General features: G+C 32.1%; 1 protein-coding gene across 16 annotated transcripts in view; it reads left to right on the top strand.

Annotated features, from left to right (window-relative positions):
- LOC138176101 (C2 domain-containing protein 5) overlaps positions 1 to 23,836 on the top strand; it is a 132,793-nt gene that overhangs the window by 39,024 nt on the left and 69,933 nt on the right. For 7 of the 16 annotated variants that reach the window (XM_069106843.1, XM_069106833.1, XM_069106832.1 and 4 more), the window contains 2 exons: positions 4,516 to 4,601; positions 11,973 to 12,081. In XM_069106843.1, the coding sequence (XP_068962944.1) occupies positions 4,516 to 4,601; positions 11,973 to 12,081 (195 nt within the window). Of the gene's footprint in view, positions 1 to 2,469; positions 2,662 to 4,515; positions 4,602 to 5,225; positions 5,259 to 11,972; positions 12,082 to 15,039; positions 15,106 to 23,836 lie in introns of all 16 variants that reach the window. The other 9 variants (XM_069106842.1, XM_069106846.1, XM_069106841.1 and 6 more) reach the window with 6 other exon arrangements.

Here is a 23,836-nt window from a genome sequence, read left to right as displayed (position 1 = left end):
ACAGTATTGGTTAGATCTTATGGATGTTATTTCATGAGCTTTGAACAACTACATCTTTGTGCAGAGGCAGTCTTTTTAGAAATAACTGAAGTTTTTTAGGGTTTAGGAAATGAAAATAGAAGATACCAGCATGCAATTCTTTCTACTCTGTATACATAACAATCTGGGAACAAAAATTGCATTTAATTTGAAAAAAAAATAAATTGAATTTGTATTTTTTTCCTCTCCAAATTTCTTGTTTGCCTAATTTCTAATCATTTAAAATAACTGGATAGTGTGTTTAGACCCTGGATTGTGTGTTTCAATTTAAGAAGAGTCTTCACACACATGGACTAAAGTTTTAATTATATCCTGCATCCTTGTGGATACAAACACTCTTAAGAACTCAGGTGTATAAGAAGTTGTGGTCATAATATAGGAACCAGTGAGCAAATTAACTGTAAGCATTGACTGGTTTCCTTGTTTTGTTGTTTTCAAATAGCCTACTGGAAGATATTCTTGTAAGTTCCCTTTCATGTTCTGGTTCATAACTGAACTGGATCTGTGAAAACTTCTTGTAATTCATTTTGTCTAAACCCCTAGAAATGTTTATTTTGAGCTTTTACTTTTATTTTCTTAGAACTAAGGAGATTTGTTTATAAAGTTTGAGGGTTCCTAAATTAAAATTTATACAATGCACTATATACTTTTCAGTTAGATTGCCTATTCTTATTAATTACCTTAATAGTAACATTATGTTTTGAGTTTTATAAATGTCAAACTAAGTATAGACAATATAGTTAATGCTTTAATTGTTTGGTTTTCCCTGAGTCTACTGTATTCCTTGAAATTTAAATGTATGTAAATAAATCTGTCTTCATATTTCCCTTAATTTATGTGGATAGTAGGAGAGGGAGCCTGGTGTAGGTGATAAAGGGCTGTCATTGAAGTTTGAAAAAGCTGTGTTCATGTCCTGCTTCTGACATAGTCAGTGTGAACGTGGCAACTTTCCAAGATTAAATAGTTTAGACAGGTAATGGAACTGTATTGATGAAGACAGTTGACATATAAGGAGTTCGCTACCTGATGAAATCACAGGGGTGAACAAAAAATAACATGTATCTAAGGTTAATAGCTGAGTGTGCTTGGTAGTTGTCTCTACATGTCTAGCAAAATACAGTAATTTTTTGCTTACTTCCTTATCTTCTTATTTTATTTCTATATACTTTCAGAAATAATTTGAGGCAACTTCCAAAATTAAAAGTAAAAAAGCTAAAAATGAAAAAGGAGAAAATATATTCAAAGAAATAGAAATTTATACTATATGTAAATTACTTAAAGCCCACCTGGGAAATGATTAATTATTATTATTATATTATGAACAAAGTAATCAAAATTAAAATATAAAATATGACTGAATGAGGAAGTATTTTTTTTTAATAGGTAGAGGCCAGCATCTGTACTTGGGAAGTTTTAAATTTTTTCTTTTTCATTGCCTTTTCAAAAAATTTAAGTAATTTAGAATCCAAAATTATAAACTGTTAATTAGTTTCTATATTTACTATTATGACCATAGTTCTTTTCAGTGGTAAGCTTCTGTGCTTTATTGATTTTATCTTAGCTCTTTATATAGTTAGCTAGTAGTATAGTAAAATATGTTTTATGTTGGTCTTTGGAGGAGAGGCATAAAATACTGCATATAGCTGTTTTGATTCATGGCATATCATTTGATCTTTAATATAGTCACATCTTTGTGATAATAGACTGGTTGGTAATACTTTTATCAGAGAGAAAAAACCATTTAAAATGTTGATAACATATTTTAAATTTGCACAAGAAAAGCATGGCTTGACTTAATTCAAAGTCAGAAAAATACCTACCTACTTATTTTTATTGAAACAAAAATTATTAGTGATGTATTAAATAGCAAATAAAATCATTAAAATAGAACAACCAAATTGATGAGATAATCCATTAAATTTTTTTTAGTTTACTTTTCACTTAAAATATACTGTTTAGTGTATGTTGCAACATTTTGTTTTGTACACACAGACACATTTAAAAATTACAACTCGTCCAGGTTTTAGACCTTAAATTTATTTTAAATTTGATACATTTTAAATTAGTACTTAAACTTTAAAAATATAAGTAGCTTAAATTTAATATATTATTGAAGTAATTTAAACAGTCTAGGATATCATGAAATCTTAAGATACTGAAGAATACTGAAGTAGAGCCTATTAAATAAAGCTTACAGTAAGTGTTTCCATTTTAAAGTCTGTATAATATGCTTTTCATCTACATTGTGACATTATATGGTCTTGGCATTACTGTTTCCTAATGGGAACTTTTCATAAGATGGCTGTATATGTCTGCATTAAAAAAAATTCATTTTTAATGTTATGTTTTGTTTCATCATTGCTTTCCTTATCCTGCTTTTTCTGGTCATCTTCTGAATCTACATCTTTTCTCTACCACTTTCCTCCACAGCACCTTACCCACAGGGTCCTAGGATTTTCCTGTGTCCCAGCTCCCCCTCTCTCTCTTCTGGTTCCCCTCATCTTAAAAAGTCCTGTCTCCTCTCGGAATCTAGCCTTACCCCTCATCACTCTAGCCATATCAGCCCAGTTGTTCTGAGGAAAAGTGTTTCTTTCAGTGAAGAGTTGCTCCTGGCTGCTTCTGGTAGGATCAAGCTATAACAACTTTTTTCCCCCTATTTTTTTTTAAATCACAGTTTAACAAAGTAATTATAGTCTTATAAGGAATTCATTATTGGGTATTATACACGGAGCATCTATTTTTCTTATTTACAAAAGGAAAAAACCCTATATGAGACAGTTACTGAGTTCACTCATGGGTATTTAAATGGTTAATAATTCTTTTTTTGAAAAATGATGCTGACAGCATATATGTATATATATTTTACGATGTGTAAAAATTTTATGTTTTCAAGAAATTAAGACCTAGGAATAAATACCTTGCCTTCCAGTCATTAGTATTCCTATTTTGGTTCATATACTTGAACTTCTCTTCACATCAACTTCATTCATATTATTGGATCCCTATTATCATGTTGTTAGCAGCCATTTGAAAATGTAGTTATTTTGTTCAAATTAGTTTGTCTCATTAGGCCTATACTTTTCATTTTCGCTTTCCCTTATTTCATTCCATTGGCATAAACATCATAATATCCTGCTAAGATTTCTTTGTGGTGGTGGTGGTGTATTTTTTTTTCTCTCTAAGGAATCCATTTTGTTTTGTGCTTTCAGTATGCTTTGTATAAAGATCTTCATTTTGTGTCTCTAGTTAGTATTGTATAGTCCCTAGAAAGTATGTTATGAGTTAAACGAGTTCATTTTTCTGGGAGAAAAAAAAACACCAGAATGGGACTATACATATGCTAATTTTTGTTTCCTTATCCAAGAACAGCTAAAAATATATTAGTTCTTACATAAGTATACTAGTTCTTACGTAGGGAATTTTACTAAACTTGACTCTATACATCAATTTTGAATAGGGTGGGATTGAATTTTTAATTTTACTGTGTCAGATTCTTGCTTCTCACCTGTACCCTGATGTTCATAATATAATTCTTTTACCCTGATTCAGTCAGTTGGTATTATTAGAAGAAAAGGTAGGGAAAGTAACATTAAGATTTTAAAATACAGGCAAATGTTTGCTAAACGCAGTTCTTTCATTCAAAACTGTGTTCATTTGTGATTTTCTTATTGTACATTTTGGGTTTTAAATTTATTATTTTGTGTTAAGTTCTATGAGAGGGCTTTGAAAAGTATGAAAATATCATTAGACATAGTGATATGGTAGATCCCAATTTAGATTTTAGACAATATTTTAAAATAGCTTAAGTATTTGGACTCACTAGAATATTTTGAAACGTTGAATTTTCTTCTGTGACTTTTATATATGAAAACAGGTAAATATATATCAATGTAGTCCTTTGGCATGGCAACCAATTTTATTTAAAATCATTGAGTTTTAAAGTGGGGAAGGATGAACTAGTCCAACTTACCACCTTTTTACTGATGAGAATACTGAGATGACCAGAGGAGTTATGTGTTTTACCTAATGTGGGAAGTTATTGGCTTTGGTTACATATTTGAAACCAATACATAGAAACTAATTTACTCTTAGTAGGCACTTATACATACTTAGAATTTTTTTTTCTAAAGGAGAGCTTTGTAGGGTACAAGTATTTATCCCTTCACCATTATTTCTCATTAAAGGAAGTTAGCCTAAAATTATGTATTTAGACTTTAAAAACCATTATAAATCTATTTCTAGTATACTAGGAAACCTTGACTGTTAGGGAAAACTTCAACGTGCAAAATGAAGTATTTGACCATATTTGATTTATTTGTTTTGATGATACTAATTTAATATTAAAATATTTTGCTTGGTACATTTTAAAATAATTCTGGGGGGGCTCATGGAAGAAAAATAATTGTACTGAGGTTTTCTATTTCTATGAAAGTTGTTTGTTTCCATAGATATTATTTATGTACTGATATTCCTTAGGAATGGGCAGTGGGAGTGCTGGAAAAGAAGGGGGGCCATTTAAAGCTCTGTTAAGACAGCAGACTCAATCAGCACTGGAACAGAGGGTAAGGAAACACAATTTCACAATAATTTCATTGTTCTTACATTATTAATGGTATAAAAGAAATGTGATGTGTTGGTGTGATTTTATTACTTTATGTTTAATTTTTTTTTGTAGAGTATGTTTTGATGAGTCCCTCTAAAGAGTTTTAAAATAGCAATAATAAGGTTTTAAAAGCATCATGTGTTCAAAATATTAGCTTACATATTGTTGAACAATAAAACTGATGTGGAATAATCATTGAATATAACTTACTTTTTTTTGTCTTGGAATTTAATTGCAGATAACATTGAAAAAAAGGCTTTATTTAGAAGTTTTTTTTTCTAATTTGTTTTTCAGATATATTGTAGAAAATAAGTAATGTCATTTCAATTATAGTTAATATAATTAAAAATAATACCTGTATTTTATTTACTTAGATTATTCTTACCATTGTCCAGTCCCATGAAAATAATAACAAATTTACAAATTTCATATTTGGATTTTTTTAATGCAGCTGATATTATTTAGGCATCCATATTGTTTCTTGTGCACTAAATATATATTGAAGTATATCAGGGAGAAAATGAATAGTTATAGTTTTTGGATGATTTTCTCTTTTCATTTTTTGTGTTACTCCATTGCTAAGGGAGGATCGCCTCATAGGTTCTGTAGAAGTCGGGTATGTTTCTAAAAAATGTGTGAGAGTCTTTTTGTTTCTTGGATTGAGAGCTTTTAAAATTTTAATCTTAATTTATTTAAAATTTATTTAAGCTTTTTCTTTTTCCTTTGGAAATGTTGCTAGCTTTTTTTTCCTGTTCATAATGTACCATGTTAATACATTTAATTTAACAGCACTTGTGAGGCCCATTAACTAATATTATGCATGATAATATATTTCATTTAATTTATTTTCAAAACACTTATAGTTAGCTTTCAATCACTCATGATTTTATTTTTAAAGTTATAAACATTTTTTAAAAAAGAAAACCTTTTTTTACATTTCCTCTTTTATGCTGGCATTTAAAAATACATATAAAATTCTATTATGATAAATACCAGTCACTATAAAGAAGGATTCTGCAGATCACAACTATTCTGTATTACCAAATCAGTTTTTCATATATTCTTTGCCCAGTCCTTTTCTATGTAACTGTGTGTGCCTTGTTTGATTCATAGGCAACAATGGAAAGAGAAATTAACTGAGAGTTTAGCAGCAATCTTGCTTTATCATTAAGTAACAAATAACCTTTCAGCTCTTCACCTCTTATGCATTTAAACTTCTCAGTTAATCCTACCTGAATAGCCCATTTTATAGCTGTCCACTAAAAGAAGCATACAAAAAGATGTACAATCTTAGAGGAGACAGCAGATGAGAATAAAGATATATGCATAACAGCCTCCTACTTTTCCTTATTAGATTTAAGAAACCTTTAAAAAAATTTTAATTCACTACCCCAGATCTTTGAATCCTCTTTCTCTCCAGTTTTCTCAGAATAGATATGTGATTTCAATCAAACAGTACTAATTATAAGTAAGTAATTTGAGATCTCCTGGATTTTGATGTAATGGAATTTTATATGTATATTATGTCTTTAATATGTCTATGCCAAAAAACTTTACATCTGTCTTTAAAAATGCAGTGAATATTACTTTGAATTTTAGCCTGTAATTTGATTATTATAGCAAAGTTGAAGCCTGTAGGATTGTCCACATGGGATTGAAATTTGCCATGTTGTAAGCTATAATTTTATTCCTGATCTGTAAAAATTAAATCTGTATTGTTTAGTCTCTGGGTATCTGTTGAGTCAGTATAATGCCTCCATAATAGGCACCTGAAGTCAGGGAGTCCAATAATCTGAAGTAACGGATTGAGTATAACCTGTTTACGTGTTTTTTTTTTTTCATTTACCTGTGACTGTGTTGCTAATGTGACATGTTTTAAGAAATATTTAGAACTACAACCACTGAAGCATGCAGTATATTTTCCACATGTGCCCAGGCACATGTCTAATTCCTTTCTATTTGAACCTTAGATTGTACTTAATGCCTATGGATCCACTTATATCCTAATTTTCTTGTTTTCCTCCTTGTAGAGCAAGGAGTATACTTTGAATCTTTAAGAAAAGAAATCCTTTCTCTACTCTACATCTTTTAAGCATTTCAATGATAGGTATCTGCCTGATAGAAGGAAAAGAGAAAGTTAAATGTATTTAAGTTTTTTTAATGACTTCAGGTTCTACATGTAGACTGTTTTCATTAACATCAGTACAATTGTTTTCCATCAGTATCTCACTTTCTCCAGTAGTAAGGCAGTTGTTTTCTGTGTGTAGCATATTGGCTGCTTCCTAAATTTTAATTGTTGCTTATAGTCTATAGATAGATGACACAGTGGTTAGAGTGCCTGGCCTGGAGTTTAGAAGACCTGAGGTCAAATTCAGCCTCAGATTTTTACTAGCTGTGTGACTTGAGGCAAGTCACTTAACCTCTGTTTGCCTCAGTTTCCTCAGCTGTAAATCGGGAATATAGCACCTACCTCACAAGGTTTTAATGAGCATAAAATGTGATAGTGTTTGTGAATTACTTAGTATAATACCTTACACATAGTAGGTGCTATATAAATGCATATTCCCTCTTCTCCCTCATCCCTGATCTGATACAGTATCACAGGTTACTTGTATGATTATGATAGCTTCCTTCAGAGGAAGTTCTTTTTTGGATTATCATTATGGATATTCCACATTAGCAGCATGAACATATTATTAACTATATAATGGGAAGATCTAAGTCTTGTTTTTGATATTTTTGGATATGTAGGAACACAGTTTTTGTCTTATTTTAAAGGATGTAGTTTACTTTCATGAGGTTGTTTTAATGTCTCCTTAAGTCTGAGTCTTTGAGACATTAGTATATATATGTATACTGTATACCATATAATATATTAATATATATATATTTATAGTATCATATATTAGTATTAGCCTCTTTAGTATAGCCCTTTAATGTACTGTCAAAACTCTGCTTCTTGGATATTTCACTTAATACAAATGTTCCATAAGCTAGATGCCAGAGAGAGTAGCTACAGAGTAGGATTGCCCAGAAATTCAAAGGAGACATTAACAAAGAAACCAATCTTAAATGTTTATACAGAAGGATATAAAGTATCCTTTTCAAACAAGGAAAACTTTCCTACAATTAGAATTATCTAGAAGTGGAATGGGCCACTTCAGAAGGTAGTGGGTTCCCCCTAGTTGAAGATTTTCACTAACTGAATAATGATAGACCTTTTATTTTATTTATTTATTTTTTTAAGCAATTGGGGTTAAGTAACTTGCTTAAGGTTACATGGCCAGTTATTTTTGTGTGGCTGCTGAGTATATGAGGCCGGAACCGATCCCGGGTCTCCCGACACTGGGGCCAACGCTCTTACTCACTGCACCACTTGGCCGCCCCAGTGATAGACCTTTTATAAATAGGACTGTTGTTCATGTATAGGTTGTGCTACATGACTTTGGAGATCCCTTCAGACTTCAAGTCTGTGCTTCTTAAAGGAAATCTAAAAATTCCATTTTATGCATAGGTTTTAACAATTTTTTTAAAAGTAGCACTTTGGGGGTGGGGGAGTATATTAAACTCCAAATGCAGTTTTCTTCCATGCACCTTATGTTTAAGTGGTTTGTGTAGTTTTGCATGACTGAGCACTTTTAGCTGGCATATTTTGATAACCTCATGAGTAGATCAATAACTTTCTTGTCTTTCTTTGCCTATTGAGCTAAACTTAACCACTATTATTCATGTCCTTTTTTACTTTATCTTTGAAGAGCTTTTGTTTAGTATTTTATTTTTCCAAGTTACATGTAAAAGCAATTTTTAATTTTTGTTTTGTAAAGTTTGAGTTCCAGATTCTCTCCCTTTCTCCTCCCTGACCCCCATTAAGAAGTTAAGCAGTTTGATACAGCTTATACACGTGTAGTCATGTAAAGCATTTCCATATTAGTCACATTGTGAAAGAAAACAAAGACTACAAAAAACCCCTAGAAAAAGAAATAAGTGAAAAAAATGCTTCAATCTGTATTCAGCCACCATCAGTTCTTTCTTTAGCCATCATAAGTCCTTCAGAGTTTATCATTGTATTGCTGAGAATAACTAAGTCATTCACAGCTGATCATCTTAAAATATTGCTGTTACTTTGTACAAGGTACATTTCACTTTGCATCAGCTCATGCAAGTCTTTGCAGGTTTTTCTGAGAGCATCCTGCTCATCACATGCACAATAGTATTCCATCATATTCACATACCACAGCTTGTTCAGCCATTCTCCAACTGATGGGCATCCCCTCAATTTCTAGTTCTTTGCCACCAGAAAAAAGCTTCTATAAATATTTTTGTACATATAGGTCCTTTTTCTTTTTGTTTTTTAATTTGATTTTGGGCTACAGATCTAGTAGTGGTATTGCTAGGTCAAAGGGTTTGCATGGTTTTATAGCCCTCTGGACATAGTTCCAGATTGTTCTACAGAATAGTTGAATCAGTTTACAACTGCCAACAGTGGATTAGTGTCTCATTTTTCCCTCATCTGCTCCAACATTTGTCATTTACCTTTTCTGCACTATTAACCAATCTAATAGGTATGAGGTAGTACCCTAGAATTGGTTTAATTTGCATTTTTCCAGTAAATAGTAAGAGTATTTTTTTTTATATGACTATAGATAGCTTTGATTACTTTGTCTGAAAACTGTTCATACCTTTTGAGGAATGACTCTTATTTTTAAAATTTTGACTCATTTCTCTATATGTTTGAGAAATGAGGCCTTTGTCAGAGAAACTTACTTTAAAAAGTTTTTTCTTTGAATAACTCAAATAAGTTAGCATGTTTGAAGTACTTTGCCAACATTAAAGCGCTATAAAATGCTAACTTTTATTATTATTATTATTATTATTATTATATTTTTACTTTTTTGGAGGGGGGAAGGCAGGGCAATTGGGGTTAAGTGCCTTGCCCAAGGTCACATGGCTAGTTTTTTTTGTGTTAAGTGTCTGAGGCCGGATTTGAACTCGGGTCCTCCTGACTCCAGGGCAAGTGTTCCATTCACTGCGCCACCTAGCCGCCCCAACTTTTAGTATTATTAAGACCTGAAAAATGACCTTTTTAAATAGCAGCAGTAACAACAGTAGCTACTTATATATCACTTTGAAAACTGAAGTTTTGCAAAGTGCTTAAATAAAAAAACATTCTAATTTGACCCTCATAACCGTGAGGTAGGTTAATGGAATAGGTACTGTGTGGCCAGGGCCACACAGCTATTGTCAGAGAGGAACCAGGCCCACTTTCAGCGTTCCAAGCTCAGTACCTTTTCCATTATGTTGCATCACCTCTCTCCTTATATGTAGACACTGGGTTGTTATTTCTTTAAAGGGACAGCCTAAACTAGTAGTGATAGATTATTCCTCTATGCAAGAATTCTTACTTATCTTTTTGTTGTGTCATGGGCACCTTTGGCTGTCTGCTCAAATCTATGGACCCTGTTAACAGAATAACATTTTTAAATTGAAGGAATTCTTCAATTTCAGGTAGAGATTAGTGAAAAAATAAAAATTTAATTTTTTCCATCCATTTCATGGACCCCTTGAAATCTATCCACATACCCCTTTAAAGGGTCCATGACCCCAGGTTATAGGTCTTGCTCTATGACACTATATAACACCTCTTTAGTATTTGCTTATGCATTTCTAAAATTATTTAGGTACTATTCCTTAATTTGTGACTGCCTGTAAAATGTGACTTTTATTAAATGTGATGCTCAAATTTAATTTTTGTTATAGTGATACTTTGATGTACTTGCGATCAAATTGATACAAGTAATTCCTCTAGAAGAGCAGATTCTAATCCATTCTGACTGTTTTACCCAGTTATTCTTATATATGCTTATAATAGGTGATAAGCTTGGAATAAAGAAGACCCGAGTACCAATCCTCAAACACTTACTAGCTTTGTGACCAATAGTAAATCAATCTCTCTCAGCCTTGGTTTTTCTCATTTGTAAGATAATAATAGTGTTTACATAACAGGGTTTTTTCGAGAATAAAATGAAATAATGTTTAAATCATTTTGCAAACATTAAAGTGCTATATAATTATTATTATTATTTCTCCATAGGGGAACCACCAAAAATGTCAGGGGGCATTTAAGGTTAGAGTAGGAAACTAATGAAGTACATAGATTGTCCATCAGATGTCTTTTGTCCTTGTATTATAATTAATCTGCCCTCTGTTCTGGTCCTATATCTCTAGATCTGTATTCTTAATACTACTTCTTCCATTCAGTTTTTTGTTGGTAATATGGTACAGGGCTCTCATTGTCACCATGTGCCTTTCTATTGCCTTTTAGCTTACCTATAATTCTTAAATCATCAGAGACTGATATTTTCTTGTAGCCATAAAATATCACTAAAATAATATTGGTGTTAAAAACAGCAGGCCTTTGTCATAGGGTGAATCCTAGGGTTTTGAAAGCACTAAATAATTTGTGAATAAATGGCATGAGTTTATTAATGCATGGGGACTTTAAGACTTTCTTTTTGACTTTCAGAGCCTTTTTCTTATTTTACTCTTTGATCCTAAGCTGAATTTCAAATCAATGATCTTCAGAAAAGGTGTTAGTGTATATTAGTACATGTTTATTCAATAACCATAGAAAACATAGAGACTTAGTAGGTTCCATTCTTTCTTATTCCTATCTTTCCCAGAAATTTCCTATGTATTTGTCATTTCAGAGTTAGAGACCCCTTTCACTTTTTTTTCTCTCTTTTACCAGCACCTTTACTAAAAACCTTGTCCAAGGTTATGAGAGAGAACTTGGATTTGAAGGAGGCCCTGATTATTAGGTCTATAGAGGGAGTGAAATATATACTTGGAATCCCAAGAGCTTTGGAAGCATTTTCCCATGGAAGCATTGTTATACAAAATAGTTTGTTGTTCTATTAGTATTAGGTTTACAAAATACTTTACTTACATTATCTTATTTGATTCTCACAATCCTGTGATATAGGTGCTTTTATTTCCTCTCTTCTTTTCAACCCTCATTTTTTAGATATGTAAACTGAGGTTGAGGTCTGAGTGGTTAAGTGGCTTGCTTAGGATAACAGTTAGAAGGTGTCTGAAGCAGAATTTGGACCCAGGCCTTTTAGATGGCCGTTGCTTTCTATCTACTATGCCATCTAAATGCCTTAACTTATAAGTTACAAATGAAATATAGGATATATTTTTTTAAAAAAATATATCTATAACTGGCATGCTTATGATTTCAGTGGACAGAATAAATAGCATAATTGACATGTTACTGAAACTTTACAAGTTATTGACTAAATTTCCCCCCACCCCTCATTTTTCCTACTAGGAATTTCCATTTTTTACCTTGACGGCATTTCCTCCTGGATTTCTTGTGCATGTTGGGGGTGTTGTTAGTGCACGCTCTGTGAAGCTTTTGGATCGCATCCACAATCCTGGTATGTTGAAAAAAGGAAAATTGCTTTGTAAAATGTTCTATTAAGTTTAGGTTTTGATTTTTTAAATTATTACTGTAAATTTTATTACACTTTTAAAGCTAAAATCCTCTAAAAATATATTTACAATAAAGTATTATCCTAAAGATATTTCTAACCGTCTCATTAATTGATATTTATTTTAAAAGATGACTTTTCAAATACATTGTTACAAACACATTCATTTATTTTGGATTTAATTTTGGCCAAGAAAGTATCTTAAGTGTGACCCTTAAAGTTGACATCTTTGAAGCTTAGAAAGATAAAATCTTGCTATTAGCTACCTGGCCACAGTTATTACTAGTTCCTTCAGTGTTGCAATTAATATTTATAAATTGCATATTTAAGTGGTTCCTTTCCTACTTAATTAAGAGGAGTTTTAATATTTAATTGGAAAAGTATATATGTATGTAAATATATAGTATAATTAAGAATTTTCAAGACATTTTTTATATTTCTTTGGTGTTCATGTTTACTACATGTAGCAGTTCAATTATATTTTTTAAAAAAGTAATATTTTTCCTTCATAGTCCTTGATCATAATTTTAAAGGGTCAAAAGAAGTAGACAGCCAGACCTCAGTAATTCCAGGCACTTGGTTTAGACATTAACAGAGAATTTTTCTAAATTGTAAACTAGCAAATATAGAATAATTACCTTCCTGAACAGTAACCTCTAAAATCTTCTGAATACTTATTTCTTCTGCCATTAGCTTGATGTATGATCTTGCCCAGGGTAAGCATTTTTGTGATGTAATGTCAGTATCTCTCTCTCTCTCTCCACATATATGTAGCACTTGGTATATATTAACTGTTTCCTTATTTTTTTTTTACTTGTCAGTTCTCATAGCCTCTCCATGAGCACACATATTGACACCATAAAAAAGTAAAGTGTTTTGAAGCTCTCAGGTGAAAAGCACAATCTACATATGAGTTTTGTTTTGTTTTTCTCTTTTCCCAGAATATAAAAATCCTTTTTTGCTTAATGTCTTGGTTTAGGGAGTTAAATTAGTAGTAATTCACTGTTATTTGGGTCATTTTTGATTTTCAGAGAAGCAAAGTAAGAATACTATGAAAATTATATACATGTTAATTTTTGTATTGGGCATTAGAGTGCTAAAAAAAGGTTTCAGAGAAGTGATATTTACTTTGGGTGTGCATGCATGAGCCAGGATTATTTAGCTTTAAAGGTTGGCAGCTGCATCTTTTTAAAGCATCAGTCTTCTCTTCCCTCCTACCCCCTTCTGTTTGTTCTGTTTTTTTCTGTTCCTTTGTTCTAGTTAAACTATATTCAGAGTGTTAGAACTGGAAGAAAGATTAGAGATCATTATTTGATCTTTCTTTAAGTATTTGTTGCATGTAGAAAATCCAGAGGGATAATTTATCATACTAATATCTCTTAAAGAAATTGGTACTTCTATTTATATGGTAAGTTCCAAATCTATATTTTTATATCCTGTATATTTGTAAAAAGCGATAGAAATCTGAGTTTAAAAGATCTTATAAAACTTGCTGTGCTGACCACAGGCTAGTCACCGATTATAGCAACATGAAAACTTTGACTCAAACATTTTATTAAATAACACTTACTACCTAGCCACAGAGAAACAATAAGAATTTCTTTTTAAGGATAAATGCAAGTTTGGTTGGAACTTTCTTTAAGCTAAAAATGCTTGTTTTAATGTTTTACCATCCTATGCTCTGATGAAGTTGTGGAGTCTGGGAGAGCAACTAAAATGTGTATGATAGATGCTTAAGCCAAAGTATTGTATGTGAAAGGCACTGTTATGTGTCCTGGGTCAAGTCTTTTTTTAAATAATTGTTCTCACTGTGGTTTAGTGCAAGCTACCCAGGTAGCAAACATCCCTAAATGTGAAGTTATCTTGTTTTAATGACCATTAAATCAGTGATGGTTTTTATTCTTAATTTGAAAACATTTTTTGACCATCAAATCAGCATAGTATGAATCCTGGGTTTATTTGGGTTTTTTTTTGTTGTTGTTTTGAAATTAGAATACCTCTCACTAGCCTTTTTGTCCTGAGAGTGAATAAATTTTTAGAAATAAAACTTGAATTAGGTTTTAAATTAAAAAAACACTAAATGGAAGCTATGTATACACACACACACACACACACAGATGTTCATTGTACTAGTTTCTGTTGAAGATGATTTTGATTAAAATGTAACTTATTTAAAGCATGTAAACATTTATTGTGTGTTACAAAATGAACTCAAAATCTTAAGGATAGTAAATTGAATTTTAAGTACCAAAAATACTTATAAAAATTCTTCTCTTTTGAAGAAAGTTTAAAAAGTTCAAAAGATTATAATGTATTTGATCATCTGAATTTACTAGCATATGTTGATGATACCATTAAGGGAGAAACTGATGGTAGATTGAGATGCATGGGCTTATTTTAACAGGTGCTCTGTTTGCACTCTCAAATTAATTTATCCAAATTTTTGAAGCCACTTTTTGATTTATCTTGACTGGGGAATGTAGGAAATTGTTTTAGGGGCAAGTATTTAAGGGAAAGTTTTTATTCTGAAGAGAGCAATACAACTTTATAAAGTCATGATTTGGGAAGTATTTTATTATTACCCTCGCTTTCTATTCCTCTCTTCCCTACCCACTAAATATTAAGATAGAGAAAAATCATGGTAAAAACAAGTATTTTAGAATATGTAACAAAGGGAAAAATGCAGTGGTTTTGAATATCAAGGTATTCCTCATAGAGGGTAGATTTTTAGATTGTTATAGCATGCGCCTATTTTCCTTTATATTTCAACTTCTTATTAACTTTACTGTCTGTCTTTCCAGTTCCTGTGGAATGGTGTTGTCAATTATGTTCTTGTTTGTAGCGTTTTATTTTCTACTATTCTGCTCCTAAAACTAATCTACTAATTTGATGTTTTGAACTCAGCCTTTGTCGGAATTATGGGTAACACAAGATCTTACAAACTGCTAGACTGGAATAGTTTCAATTCAGGTATTTTATTAGTCATTCAGTACTACATATGCTGACAAAAATTATGGCAGCTCAGTGAAGTTTTTAGAAATATTTTGATTAATTAGGTATAGTGCAAATTTAAGTGTGTTAATTTTTATAATATAACTATATGTTTGTATATATATATTTATATATACACACACATTGCTTGTAGCTTTCTCAGAAATGCAAGATTAGAATCTATTATCCCTTAGTAAAAGGCCTGTTAAAAGTTTTAACTAATTTTATTCTGAAAAGACTGGACCTTTCATTTTATTATTTCAGGTCTAAATTAGGATTATTTACCTGTCCATTTGATTATTTTATAAATATTATCACCTTTTCAGTAGGTAAAAAATGAGTAGATATAAAAATAATTTACTTGAAAATCCCGCTGGGATTTAACACAACTTAAACTCAGTCAGGATTGCCTGTTAAAGTTGAATTTATTCTTTCATATGAATTAACTAAAAGAAAACAAAAAGCATTTAAACTGTTGAATTCTTAAAATATACAGAATATTTTCAGAAATAGTATCCTTAAATTATATTTAATGAAATATAGGGTGTTCTCTACATCAAATATATGATTAAAAAAACCCATTATTTATAAGTTTAGGCATATATTAACCTAATTTTAGGCACATATTAAAGATATAACATACTTGAAATACCAATTATTATTATTTCAAAATATAAAATAGACTTAGAATTAAGTTTATTTTTACTATTTCAAATACTCTTTGAAACATTAAAAAATTGAGCGCCATAAGAATTTTGGTTACTGTTCCAGAAGTAGATGAAAGTTTGAGAAATCAGGAACAGAATTATTGTGGACTAAATCCTTCTGTATTCCTTCAGTGTTTTTTTTTTCCTTCTGTGAATGGAGGTCCCTTTTTCATTTTGAGGAAATTTTACGTAGGAACTTATTTTGCAAGACAGTAAAAAATCTGTCCTATAGTCTTAAGGTAAATTAATAGAAGAAAAATAACCGCACAGGTGATGATATTGCTTAGAATTAAAATGAATATGTTTTTGTTCTTGATTATTTAAATAAAATTATTTAAATATTTGATATTTTCACCAATACTTAAAATAGGACATTTATATCATCCTTTTTTTTCCTTAGAAGATACGAGGTAATAAAATTATGTCATGATTAAGTTACATAAATTGGTGCTTTACCTAAAGATCCTATCTAGTTTTTTAGTTTCATATGTTAAAAATGTATCAGTAAAAATTCTTACATAGGATATTAGAATATGTCCCATAATCTTTTCGTTATTGAAGAGTGTCTTTTTTTGTCTTAGGAGTCCAGGATTCAAATCTGAAGTAAGTAATGCATGTATGATTTGAAGGCTACACAGATTGCCTATTCATCATGCAGATTTGCCTAAATTCAGTCTAGTAGAAGAATTGTAATCAGGTATAACGTTTGCAAGCCTAGACTGCATTCATTGGCAAATCTTTAGGAAAATGGTTTCCTGTCTGAGTTTTTGCTAGCATGCTCTCACTTTGATTAGCATAAAAATAGCTAAATATATAATAGTTAGATGGCATTTTCTAATTTAAAAAATTGTTAAGGTTTCATTGGAAAGTGTTTTATTTAAATTTGTCATGAATCAAATATTATGAGGAATTTAAAATATAAAACTGAATTTATTCAGTAATGAACAATTAGGATATGCTGTTTTTAAAACATAAGAGGCATTGTGGTCTAGTGGAAAGAATGCTTGCTGAAGTAGGACAAAGAAGACTTGAATTCTTTTCTGGACTTTACCTTTCACTGACCTGGGATCTCAAGGAATTAGCCTCCTCAAACTTCAGTTTGCTTGTCTTTAAAATGGACAGAAGCTCTTTCCTGTCTGTCTCTTCAGCATGTTTTCAGAAGCAAAGAAAATAATCTTTGTGAAAATGCTGTGGTTACGTTTATAAGACTTTTTTTTCTGTACATTTGAAACAACCTCAAAAGTGAAACTTTAAAAATAATTTACAATATCTTTGAAAGCAGTTATGAGAAAGAGGAAAGGGCACTGAACTTGAAATTATCACCTGTTTGGGGCTCCTACCTCTGCTATATAATATTGTGTGACCTTGGAAAAGTCAGTCAAGCTCTTGGGCCTCAGTTTCTTCTGTAAAATGAGGGTGTTGGATTGGATGAGGTCCAAGGTCCCTTCCATTCTCTAAGGTTTATATTCCTTTGATCTATGCAAGTTAAAAAAAAAAAGATATATTCAGTGAATCACTTAAGAACTTGTAGTCTCTAGATTAAGAGCCATAAAAAAAGTCAAGATAAACTCACTTGGAGAAGTAGGAGATTAGTTTTTAATAAGCAGATTTCCTTAGGGCACAGCACAAGCTCTAAATGTACATCTCAATGAAGCAGAATTCCATTCTCTTTGCATTCATGAGAGTCTGTACTCTGCATGTTAGAAAGCAAGTAGTAGCTTGATAGTAACATATTATTTTATTACATTATTTCCCTGTTGAAATGACATTCAGATCTTCAGGATTTCTCTTTTCTCACTTCAAATATTGGGAATAACTGATTTGTATAAAAGAATTGTAGAATTTTAAATCTAGCATGGATTATAAAGGCCCCACAATCAACCCCCTTCATTTTGTGTAAGAGAAAACTGAGGTACCTAAGAGGGTAACATGACTTTCAAAATTCTGAAGTGGCTGATGTGGAAATATGATTAAAAGTTTGTCTCACATTAGAAGAGAATTATGAGAGGAAAATTTTAAAGGTCCAAGAAAATGAGGAGGACAATGAGTACAGGGAGTAGGGAGAAATAGTTTGTGAATCAGTAAACCAGTATATAACTTAAAATCTTGCAAGAACAAAGATGGCTAGCATCTGTAATGAAGTTTTTTGGACAAGTAATGTGGTCTTTTCAACTATTATGGCATTTGGACAAAGTAGAAAAAAAAGGGAAACGTACTCTGTAAAGATTTAGTTTATAGAGGAATTAAGGGGGTCATAATTGTTGCTGTAGGACTTGGGAGGATAGTGGTTATAAGAAGCAATATATCTTACCATTTAAAAATTAATTAATGAAGCTGTCTCAGTAATCAAGTAACTTTAAAGCAAATGAGACAAATATTAGGTGATGGGGTAAATAGAATATAAATTGGGTAAAATGGGAAAATTTTAAAAGATGACTTTAATTTTAACTTTTATATAGAATAATCTTTTGACTAAAGAATTTCGTAAAGCTTTCTGCTAAATTGGTGATGTGCTTAGAAAATACAAAATTATTGTACATCAGGTAACTGGGAAAATTGTATTTCAGAAGTACATATAAATTACTTGCTTATTTTCAGTGTTTTTGCCATTGCTTTGTGACAGATTTTTTTGGAATATGTTCCTATAGATAAATAGGAGTTGGCCGTGTTAGGAAACCTCAGATAAATAAATGCTAATAGATTTTGATTTCAATTAAAAATTAATTCAGTATGTTACTGGAAGATTTCCTAAATAAATTCCTTAGTCATTTGGTTTTATCATGCTGAAGAATGATATAGGACTGCATTTCTGACCACAGATTTTGGAAACATCAGAATGGAAGAAAGAGCCTTAAACTTTGTTAGTACTTGTAATGATATATGTTAGAGTTTGCTTGGATATGTATCTATGTAGATGACCATGCTTATGGAAATCGACCCCTGACTGTCTTTTAATTTCTTGATAGTATAGATTTTATTAGGTGCAAAATCTCATGAGATTTTTGTGGTTTTTAATGACTTCATCTGCTTTCTTTTGTCCAATTTCCTCATTAGTTTATAAAAACTAAACTAATAGTGCAAACAAAAATTTCTTATTTTGAGGAAAAAAACTACAGAAAAGAAGGAATGAAATGTATTGTGTTTCTGGGGGGTGGGGGGATGTTGAGGGGAGACAAAGAGGCAGGAAATCCCTTTCAGAGAGAAAGACACAATATTTCCTTTCTGTCCTCCCTGTTGAATTTCTGGCCTTAACTATGAAAAATACTGAAATTGTTAGCCCTCCTGCCAAGCAGGTGATCTGATGGAGCTTACATCTGTGGATCCTGGTTTTGGTGCTGGCCCTTTTCTTCCTTCTCTTTGACCTTCCAATCTAGGTAGTGAAAAAAAAATGAACCAAAAAAAAAAAAAGAAAAGAAAAAATCAGGAAAGGAAGCTAGGTGCAAAGTCTTGTTCTGACAAAAATAAACGTGGAGGTTGAGGTAGAAGTTTCCAGTATTGTAGTGGAGGAAAAGGCACACACAGGTTTGAAAATAAAATGATAAGAACAAACCTGATCAGAGCTAGAAGTACAGAGGGAGCAGAAGATTCAGTATTTTTGCCCAGAGTTTTTCTGCTGTTGGAGAGTTCATCAGCTTAGCAAGCAGCAAAATGCAATGACCTTAGAACAGCAACAGTGAAGTTATTTATTAAAACCCTACTGTGTGGAAGGCAGCTTTAGGGTTGATTAGAAAATTGAGCTAAAAAATGTCTGTTAACACTTGCTGGCCTCAGTTTCTTCATATGTTAGATAGAGACAACACTACTGTTACCTCCCTTGTGGAATAGTTTTGATTACAGTGCTTTGTAAAATGCCCTGAAAATGTGTGGTGCTATTAGTAGAAACATTGCTTCACTAGAGCCCTGTTTGTAGATGACTTGGGTTCTTGGAGACAGTCCCTGTAGAGTAATTAGTCTACTAGGTTCTGTTAAGTTGGAAAGGCTTCATATGAGATTGGGAGGACAAGTCTGGGGGCTTCTTATCTGAAAACACATCTGTCTAAATTCAGAGAGGCTTCTTGGCTACCAGGTGATGTTTTTTGTCATAGCAGCTAGTGATCCATCTACTAAAGAGTTGAGAAGTTAAAATATACTTTGGTAGAGATTAACATTAGCAAAATCCCAGATCCTTAAGTATTGCAATATTATTAATATTATTTTATGTGTCCAGCATTATACTAGATATTATAAAGGAAGTTAAAAAAATTAAAAATAAAACTACATAGGCCATTTATTCTAGATGGGTTGGATTGATTATTAATGAATTAGTTTTGCCTTGTTTTGGACCAAGTTTGTGATTTCATGAGTCTGGGGAGCTCCTTCCCAGGAAGGAGCTTCTTTTGCCGACTCAAAGGGTACATTTTCTGTAGCTTTAGTCTTAGAGAGATACCTGGAGCATTCAGAGGTTAACTTGCTTGCTGAGGGTCACACAGCCTATTTCTGTCAAAGGTGGGACTTGAACCCTGGGTCTTCTTGACTCCAAACCCAGGCTTTTATCCACTATGTTATGGTCAATTAATTAATAAATAGTTATCGAATATCTACAATAAAGCACCACGTTATGTAGCATGATATTGTAGGAATTCAGAAATCAGAAAGGCCATTGTTAGTAAGAGAAGGCATTGTAATATAGTTAAGACTGAGCTGATGCTTAAAGAAAGTATAGGATTTAGATTGGTGGCAAGAAGAAAGAAGGCATTCCACCTGAAAGAATGAAAATGAACATGAGTCAGGTTTTAAAAGTGTGCATGGTTAGGGGCGGCCAGGTGGCTCAGCAATTAAGAGCACTGGTCCCAGTGTCGGGATGACCTGGAGATCGAATCCAGGCTCAGATACTTAGCAACACACCCAGAAATAACTGGCCATGTAACCTTGAGCAAGTTACTTAACCCCAATTGCTTAAAAAAAAAAAGTGTGCATGGTTTACATGAAAGGCAAAAAGGAGAACAATTGAACTGAGTAATGCAGAAGGTTCATATTGTGAGTATCTGGGTAAAAAAGGTTGGGTAGTGGGGTGGCTAGGTGGCGAAGTGAGTAAAGCCCCGGCCCCAGAGTCAGGAGGACCGGAGTTCGGTTCTGGCCTCAGACACTTAACACCCACACAAAATAGCTAGCCGTGTAACCTTGGGCAAGTTACTTAACCCCAATTGCCCTCCAAAAAGCAAAAAAAAAAAAAAAAAAGATTGGGTAGGAAAGAATAGCCCACATTCTGGAAAGCCCAGATAGCAGACTGAGGAGTTTGAATTTGAGCTGTTAGATAGCATTTGCCATCTGTCACCAGGTAAACAGTTATGCCTAACCTGTATGGAGCAACCAACTAGCTTTATATATATATCAGACATCAATGTTTGTTCCATAATTTGTAAAAAAAAAAAAATTGAAATAAAGCATGCTTAAGTTGAGTCCTATTAGTCTAATGACTGACATTCATGTATATTTTTAAAAGAAGATAAAATTGAGATCAAGATTTAATGAACTCCCATGAGGAACAATTTGATACCTTCTTACATTTTTCAGTTCTTACTGTTGCCCAAGAGAATTCATTTTGTTTAAGGGGACTCCTTGTGGTCTTCCTTTCCCTGCTCCGAGGTTGCTTATGTGCTCTTTGTAGTTTTTGCCCTACTCTCAGTGCAAAACTGGAAACTTTGCCCATATTGCTTTCTGTTTTATTCTGTGAAGAAAATCCAAGAGTAAAATTATGCTGATTTTCATCAGCTCTCTCTTTTCCCTCCCTATTTTTGCATGAGAGAACTATATTTTCTTCTTCATTTCTTTCTTTTAGCCAGAAGAGAGCTTACCTCTACTCTTTTAGTCCACAGATACAGCATCCTGGATTCTCTTTGCTCAGAATTTCTTTTCTACTTAACTTTTTTCTTTTACTTCCTTCCTTGGTCTTTGAAGCTCAGGTTGGTGTAAAAATTACATGAATTAGATGTTCTGTTAATAACTCCACCAGGCTGCTCCTAGCTTGTTCTAAGTCCACTTCTCAAAAAGGCCTACCATTCTTCTACATTTTAAATCACATTTGAACAGAAAGACTTCATATTCTCAGCCTCTGTTTTGGGGAATGTGATATTAGGTAGGGGCAAATCTGAGAAAGGCTAATTGTATGGGATGTTAAAGAAAGAATTGACCAAAAGGAGCAGTAGGACTAGAATGGAAATAATTAGAAGGAGAAATAACAGTGACAGGAGATGAAGTTTTTGCCTTGTGTTGCCCTCATATTTGTTTTCATTTGCTAGTATAGCTCTTCTAATGAAAATAGGTATAGATAGGTAGCAGAGTAGCAGTGAAAATGCAAGAATAGAAATTAGGAGACTTGGATATTAGTTCTGGATCTGATTTAAATTTGTTAGGAAGTCAGCATGAGATTTTAAGGTCAACCTTTTGGCTCTTTGCCAGCCTTCTGTTCCCATTATGCACAGAAAGTTGAAGTGGGCAATGACTTTGACAGCACAGTCACTGAGGTAGAGGGCATAAAGCATCTAGGTCTGAATGAGAGTGACATTCAAGAGGTATTAAGCACCTGCTATGTGCAGAGCTTTAAGTTAAGCACTTGAATATACAAATATCCAATAGAACATATGGACTGACTTCAAGGAGATTTCAGTCTTCTAGAAATGTCAAGGTTTTGTTTTTTGAGAGAGAATCATAAAAAAATCTTAAGAGTTCTGAATTTCTGAGAATTAATTCCTTTGATATATCCAATGGGTTCAGTCATCATTATATCTGGAATGTTTTATTGAAAAGTTTTTCTGTGAAGAGAAATTTTAACTCACTAATAGTTTTGAGAGAGTATAGGACTAATCTGCAATTTTTTGGCCCATTAGAAGATTTGTACTAGTTCAGGTTTTCTTAGTGGATAGCACAAATTATAGTGGTCATGGTAAGGTTTAGTGGAGAAGGCTTTGGGGTATGGTGAGTAGAAGGTTAGGGTTTTCTTTCCTCTGTTTATAACAGACAGTTTACAGCCTTTTTAAGGTGTTTTTTTAAAAAATAAAATGTTTATCTTAACTTCTCCAGTCAGCAATATTTAAGCTTTACAACGAATAAATTTAGATAGATTTTCTTGTGCTTTGGAAGAAATTTTTGAAATCTCTTCTAAAATACTTACTAGTGTGGATGATGGGTTTTAGGATACATCTCATCTTAATTTGATCACTGTTCTTGTTTTCTTATTGAAATGTAATTACTGACTTTCTAGACCAGTAGAGAAAAATTTAAATGAATGATCTTAAATTGAAAAATATTGTTCCAGAATATTGTCGGCTGTCTTTCTTCCCTCTCCCATATGAGTGGGCAAAATCTAGAAAAAAGAACATTCAAAAATATATCTTTAAAAATAATAGTACTGAATTCCAAAACACATAAGTTAGCTCATTTATAAGAAAATAAACCTTGTTACTTGAATGTATAGATTCATTTGTCAGCCTAAATGCATTGAATTTGATTTAAGTTGAAGGAGTTTTGAGTGACATTTGCTGAAAATGTGCATCTTTCTTTGTACTATTACACAGCTATGTATATGAAATTTATTAAATAAGAATTAGGTCGTCTTGGAATTCTCTTTAGAAATACTTTGATAAAGCAATTCTTCTTTCACTATATGTGATATTTAATACTAGGGAAACCAGAGAATTGTGAAGTTCATTTGTGAAGAACAAATTTTGATTTTCCATATTTGGAAAATCATTCCACGAATGTGAGGGAGTGTTATTAAAATGAGATAAATGTATTTATATGCCTCTCTCAATATATATTACATGAAAAGATTTTTAAATGTGATAAATTTATCATTTATAGTAATAAAAAATTCATTTTATTTATAGAGATACTACTCCATGATCACTTAGGTGAAATTATAAGATTATTGAATGGACTAAATGTCCTAAGCTCTCCCTCATCCAGTTAAGTACCAGAGATATTCTAGTCGTCCACATAGACTTTGCTGTGCTGTTATCCCCCAA

This window comes from Petaurus breviceps, unplaced genomic scaffold (assembly GCF_028583685.1).
Source record: "Petaurus breviceps papuanus isolate PSGF00001 unplaced genomic scaffold, PetGlider_PUasm1.0 81, whole genome shotgun sequence".
In the NCBI taxonomy this organism is placed as follows: domain Eukaryota; kingdom Metazoa; phylum Chordata; class Mammalia; order Diprotodontia; family Petauridae; genus Petaurus; species Petaurus breviceps.
The sequence above is the reverse complement of the archived record's forward strand: the minus strand, read 5'-3'. Positions and strand labels throughout refer to the sequence as shown.